The 8,626-nt window shown below is 42.1% G+C and overlaps 1 protein-coding gene across 2 annotated transcripts; it reads right to left on the bottom strand.

Moving 5' to 3' along the window:
- Window positions 1-2,150: 2,150 nt before the first annotated feature.
- lipg (lipase, endothelial) lies at window positions 2,151-7,992 on the bottom strand. 2 transcript variants are annotated; one of them, XM_020643922.3, is made up of 10 exons: window positions 7,679-7,989; window positions 6,383-6,573; window positions 5,928-6,107; window positions 4,890-5,001; window positions 4,575-4,793; window positions 4,156-4,398; window positions 3,819-3,939; window positions 3,221-3,451; window positions 3,026-3,130; window positions 2,151-2,903 (listed from the first exon to the last, which is right to left on the bottom strand). In XM_020643922.3, exons 1-10 carry the CDS (start codon window positions 7,767-7,769, stop codon window positions 2,891-2,893), a joined length of 1,506 nt encoding a protein of 501 aa, XP_020499578.1. In that variant the 5' UTR covers window positions 7,770-7,989; the 3' UTR covers window positions 2,151-2,890. The 2 variants fall into 2 exon arrangements, with proteins under 2 accessions (XP_020499578.1, XP_029135163.1); XM_029279330.2 differs by lacking the exon at window positions 2,151-2,903 and having other exon boundaries at window positions 3,010-3,130; window positions 7,679-7,992.
- Window positions 7,993-8,626: the final 634 nt, after the last annotated feature.

Genomic DNA, 8,626 nt, shown 5'->3' with positions numbered 1-8,626 from the left:
GTCCAGTTTTGTTAAATACTGATGCAATAGCAGATTTAGAGTGTCCGTCATCAGTGACAGCCATTTGGCTCCACAATCAGAATCAGAATCAGAAATACTTTATTAATCCCAGGGGGAAATTCGGCCTTTGAAGCCTTAACCTTTACTATGTTACATAAATGGCTAATTGGCCTGAACTGACTCAGGATCGATCCAAAACTGTCTGTCTAGAACAGGACCAGGTGCATCTGCCAGAGCAAATAAAACACAGGCCCAGAGATATAACTGGTTCCCATGTTAACTGAGGGCTAGATTTTGTCACCTTTAGACAGAGTCATGCTAGCTGTCATCAACTAGGAATGACAGACTGGAGAAAGACAAAAAGAGCCACATTTCCATTAATGCCAGAGACCGCAATTGGTCATGATCCTATCCTCAGAGACATCCACCTGTTATCATTTGATTCAAGTTCCACAGATAACAACAAATGAGCAAACATACACTAATTTAGACCTTATTTGCTAAAGAAGTTCTGTCTGAAACTAGAGAAACTAGCCTTGAGCCATCAATGACTTCAGTACTAACAAGCTTACACCATCCTTTTGGGTTGATGCGGTAATGTTATTTTTACTGGCAAATGCACACAAAAGTTACATTTATAGACTGGCTTTACTGTCCAGCCAAACTGTGACTAAAGAGGTCGTGGTTTGTTATATGTGGGAGACAGATGGTATCAAGGGCGTTAAGAAAACTCTATGACTTTGAAACAAACTAAAGTGAGTCACCAAACCAACACTGGGTGGCATGTTGGTTGGTAAGTGGCACGGCAGCTACATGCTCTAAGCAACAGCAGACTTGTGGTGTTACTGCAGGTTTCCTGTCTTAAGGAAAATGGGTCACTGTGGCAATGGGATCCACACAAGAGAGGAACAGAGCATTGAGGATAATTACAGCTTGAAAACAAGTACAACAGAAGGCATACTGTATAGCATTCAAGCCAATGGTGGATACTCAAGCTAACAGATAGCAGCAACAACAACAGAGAAGGGCTGTTACGTGTTGCATACTTTAAAGGCATCCCTATTCTTACTAAGCTTTCAGGCATTTAAGTGAAACATGACGGGACAGAGCATCGTTTGACACAACGTTTCACTCAACTTATCCAGTTTCTGGTATGAGTTCTCTGTGGAACATTAATGAGGTGGAAAAAAAAGCTCAGCGGGATGTTGCCACTTCATCGCTTCATGCATCAACACATTTTAATGTGTCATTATCACTCAGGAATGTCGATGGCATTCCTGATTTATTAATCCACACAATTCAGTGAGGATGTGTTAGAGAGCTTTCCCTTGATGATGGAAGACTAGGTTACGCTTTAGTGTTTAAACAGAGTCTAAACACAAACACCACTCATACTGTACAAAGAAAACTTCATACTAAGTTTTTTCATTGTAACACTTACTCAGTGGACTTATCGTTAAGCCAAACAGTGTTGCAACTTGGTATTCATAGGCACACAGAGAGCTGTTTTGAGGTTGGATACTGTATAAGCTGATGTTGAATGAGAGTTACCAAGGCAGGGAAAACTAAATTAAAATGTTCAAGTACAAATGTCATTCTAGCAGAATGGAGAACAAAACCTTTGGATGCTTACTATGCTTTACTTTTAGACCAATAGGTAGCTACTGTATGCATGAGGGCCTTTATGTGGGTAAATGGGTCAACTTGTAAACGAAAAGCTTTGTTAACTGGGATGTGATCATTTAGGGGCGGAAACATTATTTCTCTCAGCTGTGCTATAGGTAAAGCATGTCTCAGAATTGTGAAGATTATTTAACAAATGTTTACGCAATAAAGCATTCCCTCACAACCAGTTTTTTTTTTTCACTCACCAGTGCCCCTAGGCTCTTGCAAGCTCATACTTGGGTTTACAGGAGCTATGTTATTACTTTCCATCAGTGGAGCAGAAAGTTAACAGGGCAAGAGATGACACAGGAAACAGATTGTAACATGCAAACTGTCAATTGTAAGAATCGAGAAACCTAAAAGCAGGGGTTTATTTGCATCTTTCAGAAACCACAATTCAATCCCCAATGGGGCAAGTGTCTATAAAGGGACTAAGACATATTAAGCAGATATTGAAGGGGTTTGAATGAAAGTAAAGGCAACAGTTTCTACAAATAACGTGAATTTATTTTTCCAAAAAGTTATTTACAGTATATACACATATACACACACCCAAAATAAGCCACATACAGTAACAGTAACACTTTGCACAAAATCTCAGACTCTGTGCAATGAGATCAGGAATCTCCTTCAGTTATACAGTGTATCAGTAATCTCTCAGCAGAAAGGCACACGTCTTGGTCACAACAAGCACAAACAAACACACGCATTTACCACACACAACATACACACAAGAATACTGCATCTAGGAGAAATGCATTCAATACATGCTTCATTATGGGATGTGCTCTGATAAATAAAGTTGGTCTTTGCAGTGCTTCCATTTTTTCATAAATAAAAGATATTTAAAAATGTACAGTACAGCGACTACATTTGCTGGTGTATATCCACTGGCACAGATCTGTTTTCTATCAAACTAGTCCACACAAAAGGAACGTTCTGCAGCTCCGCCGGCAATCTCAACACATTTTAGGACTGCCTCCCAATTCATTGATGCGTCTCATTTTCCAGCCGCCTTAATAGGCTGAACAGACCAGAGAGTCCTTGTTTCCAGAAATCAACAGAAACCTTCCAGGTAGAGTTGAGTCCAGTCAAGCCCCCTTCACCGTGTGCTGATCAATCCTCCTCCTACGAAAAAGTGCTCAAATAAAGAGAAGGTTGTTCTTCTCCAATCCATGTTGGGTCCCCCATGGTTATGGTGCATTGATTGTTGAGTGTGGAGTCGTTACATGGCCAGCCTGCCGATCAAAAAACAGTTTAATTTACTAAATATGATCATATGAACATTATTCTAAAGAATGATCAAAAAAATCACATCATTTCATCCACAAATATCCCAACATTTCACAATGTTTCATACCGTTTTCTTGGTTTCACTTCCCAGCCATCACGACATTTCACAAAAGTAACAGAGTCCCCTGGTGAGATTTCAGTTTTTGAAGGGTCTTGGGCACAGAATGTAAACCTATGACAACACAGCAAAGTAATGTCAGTAAATGTGTTTCAATAAACATAAATCAGTTTTCATGTCAACACAGCTCATTCATGTACTTACTTCTTTTGAGTTTCTCCAGCTTTCACACGAATACGACGGACCTCTAGTACAGGTTTGGTAGGTTTAGGGTTCCAGCCCCAGAAGGTTTTCTTAAGTGACTTCCAGAGAGAGTTCCAGGATTCAGAATCTCCTTCCCAGCTTAGACGGATCTTTAGCAGGTCACCGATATCCGACTCAGTAAACACCAAGAAGGTGTTGGTCAGGTTCAGTCCTATCGTGTTGGTATCATGGCTAGAAGAAAAGAGGAAATTAGGTTAGGTCAGGTGCCCAGAAAACTAAATTGTATGATTATTTTTTTTATTCTGCAGTAATAAACAGACTCTTTAATGTACATGGTCATGTCAAAAACTTTAAATTAGCATTAGGAATTTAAAGTGAACAATTACAGGAGTTCCTCTGTTGGTCTCAGCCTACTGTACTCCACAAACCATGTGACTGCCACTTTGAAAAGGTTAGTACCAACAAAGTTCAAGTTCAGATTTATATCCCTGCAGTCGTGTGTTTCTCTATGAAAAGGTCAGTGAAGCTACTAGTCTGTACATGAACTGTAGTGTACTTGGTAAGAAAGAAATGGTAGAATTAAAATTCTGCTACTTACACATCAACAAATAGGTTTGTGGTGTCATTGTGGGCTCCATATAACTGGACGTAGAAGGTGGGATCTGAATCATCTGCCCGTTTCCTGTTGAACACATGCATCTTCATCTGGTAGTGGTAGCCTTCAAAGAAATTAAAACAGAGTTAATGATTGACCCACTGTTGATTTGTTTACAGTAGTAATTTTCCTCTGCCATCCGTTGAATCATAAAACACGTTAGCTGTAGAAGTTGAAGATAAATAACCGTGGCACGTTTTTATCAGTTTTACAGTAGGTAGTAAAATAGCAGTAGTAGAAGATAACTGACTGAAGTGCATGAATCATTGTATCAACTCACCTCCAAAGGGAGTGTCAGCACGTGTCTTCAGGTACATTTTACTGTTGCGCCTCTTTCGCATTTTTCTTGTGTTGTAGCCGATGTTGTTGCAGCGATTTTTACGGCAGCTGAGGCAGATGCCCTTCTTGAAGCGATCGGGGCCAGTGCACTGGAAGGCAAAGCTCATGTGGTCCTTGTTCATTAGGGAGTCCACAAACAAGTGCACTGCACGTTCATGCTCGCACTTCACTGCCTCCATGAAATCTGGAGAAATGGAGGACGGCTGGTTAGGTTATGCAAAACCCATAAAGCTGGTTATAATTATGTTGGATACAGTAAGATTAACCTAGTAAACTAAAAGATTGAGTGCAAAATTGTCGTTTTGTTATGGACAAATGCCAAAACAAGACACACCATTCTCTTTTCTTTCAAGAACTTACTTCCAGCCACCGCCAGCACGTCACCCAGACCACAGCCGGGCTGCACATCACCACCATTGGGATAGATATCAATGTCACCAATTGGCTGCTGGATCCCAATGCTGACACCCAAAGCTTCTCGAGTGTATGTGTGCAGAACGTCAACAAAGTCAGCATCATCAGGGGAGAGACGCTTCTGTTCCTCTACACCCTCAAACATTGGTCCTGCTGGGTCTAGACCTATCAGAAATAAAGATGAGACAGAAGGTCAGTTAAATGAGGCAGCAACCTCTTTAAAGGAGTGTTTATTGCACATTTAATTTCCACTGAACCTACCAGTGATTCTGCCGATGTTCCCTCGCACAAACGTTCCCGCATAGCCGGCGACATGAGCGCCTAAACTGTAGCCAATCAGGTGAACTTTCTCCAGAGGAAGCTGCAGCTCATCCTGTCAGAGAAAACCACACTAAGATTAGCATCTGCCATCTTGACACAAACTAAAACTGAGCAAATCCTGGATTTCAGCCAGTGATGATCAGTCATGCCTGCAGCTGAGCCAAGCGCAGTTAACCCGGACAGAATCTACCGACAGTCCCCTCAATGCAACCGAGCCTCAACCATCTGTCTCACTTTGTCTCCATGAAACACTCTTTTGTCTACGTTTACAACTACATGGCAGGATGCCTGAATCTCTCCTCACTTGTAACACCATGTGTTCTGTCCAATTTTGTGACAGTCTTTCTAAAAAGGTAATTGTTGTCTTTGCCTCAGAAACTAAAAAGATCCCCATTAACTTTCTAATGAGTGCTGATCAAAAAAAGCTACTTAAACACAGAATATCCTGATTCTAATCAGTGGAGACATGTGCCAGAAGAAATTGAGCTACTGCCCTCTATAGGTAACCTTAAATTAGCAATTTGGATATGAAGCATGCCATTACACTTCTTCAGACATGTTGTAATGTGACCAACGGTTTCAGTATGACACGTTTTTATTGGATCTGCAGGTACTCTGCTGCTGTTCTGTCACTCAGAATTACTGACTGAAACTACCACATCACCCACTACCACATAAATAATTTACAGAGACACAACCCCAAACATATGAGAATGTATGAGACCAATGACTCGATCTGCCGTGCATACTAAAGAAACCTTTACCTTATAGGGACAAGCTATATAACTAATGCGTGAAAACACATGCATGTGGCCTGCATTTCTGGGGAACTTTCCTTTTTTGACACCTCAATAAAAACCAAAGTGATGCATCTCTGTATGATTTGCATATTTCCGCAGAACACTCATTTGTAGTTTCATATCAGGTTTGACTAATTTCCCTATTTTTTTTTAAAGGAGCAGAAATGACAGTACACACCTGAAGCCAGTTGATCAAGGCTGCGATGTCAAGGCCAACGGTGTGGGTGTGGTTGACCGCGTCGGGGTATAGCTGCTGGGCCATTGATATCCAATCTACAACCACCACGTTGGCCTCCGTTTCCCGCTGCATCACTGCAGACACCAGCTTGTGCATCCAGTTTTCGAACATTCCACTCATCTGATAGAGAAGAAAATGACAATAACAGGAGTTATTCATTCATTCTTCATTCAAACAGCCAGACAAACCTGGTGTCCACTCTGTCTGACTCTGCACTTAGATAGCTCACATCCACATGATAAATTCCAACAATCAAAGCAGTCTGGAGTCAGAGAGACAACACTTCCTTCTTTGCAAAACACAAGATTCCTTCACTCCTTTAGGCAGCAGTTTGTCTGACCCAGAAGAAAAGGGAGTGTAACTGAATAAAAAAAAAGATATCAAATCATACTTACAGTCCAGCCGTGGATGATGAAGATGGTCTTGGATGTAGCATTGAAGCCACACTCTGCTAGACACTCCTTCTTGCCGGCCTGAAGGTAACAGCCCTCATGTTCCAGGTCCAAACTCTTTCTCATGTTGTATTTGACGATGCCATTGGGACCATTGTTGTCTGTTGACGAGTCTTCCAATCCACTGTTTACACCTGAAATTACACAAATGAAGGGAAATGCTTTGCATGACTTCCTTGTGTTTTTCTTATGCATTCAATGAATGGGGTTGAATCAAATCTTTTATTCTTCATTTTTCAAACCCACGATCCAGAAACCACTCAACCAATCACCTCTCACACTCTCAGGGAGCGGCTGAGGCAGCCAATCGCTTTGCTTCACAGACAACATCTGATCTACTAATGCCGGGTTGGGTGCAAGTTGTACCAGAGGCACAGGCACAGAGCCAAAATACCACCACCATCCGTCTTCTGATCTTTTAAATCATCCTCTCCTTCTCTCTGACACAGTTGCAGCCTAGGCTCCTATAATTATATCACACTTAAACACTGTGCGCGCAACCCTAGAGGCTAAAACAGTACGATTAAAGAATGTGACTGAAGCAGCAGGCACACATTTAGTCTAGGTTTTTTTTTTAAGAACTAGGCTAATTCATGCCGAGGTTGCTTTTTTTTTAAAACGATCATTAAAACACCAGACAGACCTGTAACAGACCTTGGTGTTCGTTTCTGTGTGAATGAGTGAGTGCAATAAACTAAAACCAGGCATGATTGGGCAGATGTCAAACGTCAGATCTGAATTTAAATGAACTCAACACCCTCTGGTAACTGGCCACACACACTAAAAATGACTTCAGCTGGGCTGTAGACTCGTCTGAGCGGTCAGTGGTAAAACGCGGATTCAGCGGAACATCTTTCCAAGTAGTTCACACAGACGTGGCGCTGCGTGTCCCACACTTGGGAGATTTGCGTCAAAGCCGCTGCTCTCCCAAAAAAGGACACGTCGCCGAGACGTTTTTTTTGAATCCATCCCCGTTTTTCTGTCTCACTCTTTTCCGCCACACTTGCTAGGAATTGTAATTTAGCATAATAGTCTTCAAGATGCACATTGATCAAGCTGCGTATTTTGGGAAATTAAAAAATGTAGGCAACTTAATACACATTTCAGTCGCAGATATTTCCTATTCGCAGGTTTGCCCCACGTCCCCATGTCTGATGTCAGGTTTTGACAATTTCCATAGGAGGTTGGGAAATTACGGATACAAATGAATGAGCCAAAGACACAAAGCAGTTTTCTTACCTTGAAGAGTAGCGTTTTCCCCAAGAGCAGATGAGAAGAGCGCAGAGGCACACTGCAGGAAAATCCACAGTAAAAGGGCTTTATGATTCATTTCTCAGTCACAGAAGAGTGTGGTGTAATTAAAAGCTTCCTGGGAATATAAAATGCCTCTCTGTGTTGCCTGTTGTAGCGCAATAGGAAGGTGGTAGAGTTTAGATCCAGTGATGACAAAGAGCAACAGAGCCGGTGGTGCGTTCTGGTGCGCGCCTGTTAAACCACCGCTCTAGAAATGTATAAACTAGCATCAAGTGTGTGATTAGAGTTTTAAATAGTTTCTCCTTTTCAGTCATCTGATCATCGGCTGATCTATCGGGCCTCTTATTGGTCAAGCCCCCATTTGTTTACGTTGAAAGGCGTGGCAAAGCTGAATGAAGTCGTAGTAGGCTTCTCACGTTGCGCGTTTTAACCCTTGGGGTGTGCACGAATGACGCAGGAATCCATAAAACGTATCCAGTAGCTGTGGCTCTGGTATGAAACATCATGTTACTCACACCCTTGCTGCCTAACCGGATTTGAACAATGAGTTACAATAATTTATTCTTTAAAAGTTGATGATCCCACGAGGCTCACCGGAATGACAATAAACGCGCGTTTTCTTTTTATTATTACAGCAAGGCTACAAACAATTCAAATATCTACACTTGCTCATTATCATAGGGGAAGCCCACGACGACCCCCCCCCCCCCCTCCCCTTCCTTCCCCCTCCTCCGGCTGGCTTGCTGCCAGACCGTCAGCTTAGCTCACCGACCGGTTTCAATTGATGAGGCGAAGAATGGGCTCACTCACGCAAGGGTCTCTGCCACAATAACACCACTGTTTTGTGTACATACATCAGCACCCACTACCCATTAGGAAGTGTCATCTGCCACCACGGCAGCCCCTGGTACCTGAGATCCAAACGACTTTTAC

Source organism: Labrus bergylta, chromosome 2, assembly GCF_963930695.1.
Source record: "Labrus bergylta chromosome 2, fLabBer1.1, whole genome shotgun sequence".
Classification (NCBI taxonomy): domain Eukaryota; kingdom Metazoa; phylum Chordata; class Actinopteri; order Labriformes; family Labridae; genus Labrus; species Labrus bergylta.
This window is presented reverse-complemented; position numbering and strand designations above follow the sequence as displayed.

Coding starts and splice junctions, on each gene's coding strand:
- lipg (XM_029279330.2), bottom strand. CDS start 7,769: ATGAATCATAAAGCCCTTTTACTGTGGATTTTCCTGCAGTGTGCCTCT. Junction 6,574..7,678: donor GGAAAACGCTACTCTTCAAG/GTAAGAAAACTG, acceptor GTGTAATTTCAG/GTGTAAACAGTGGATTGGAA. Junction 5,002..5,927: donor CCTTGATCAACTGGCTTCAG/GTGTGTACTGTC, acceptor TTTCTCTGACAG/GATGAGCTGCAGCTTCCTCT.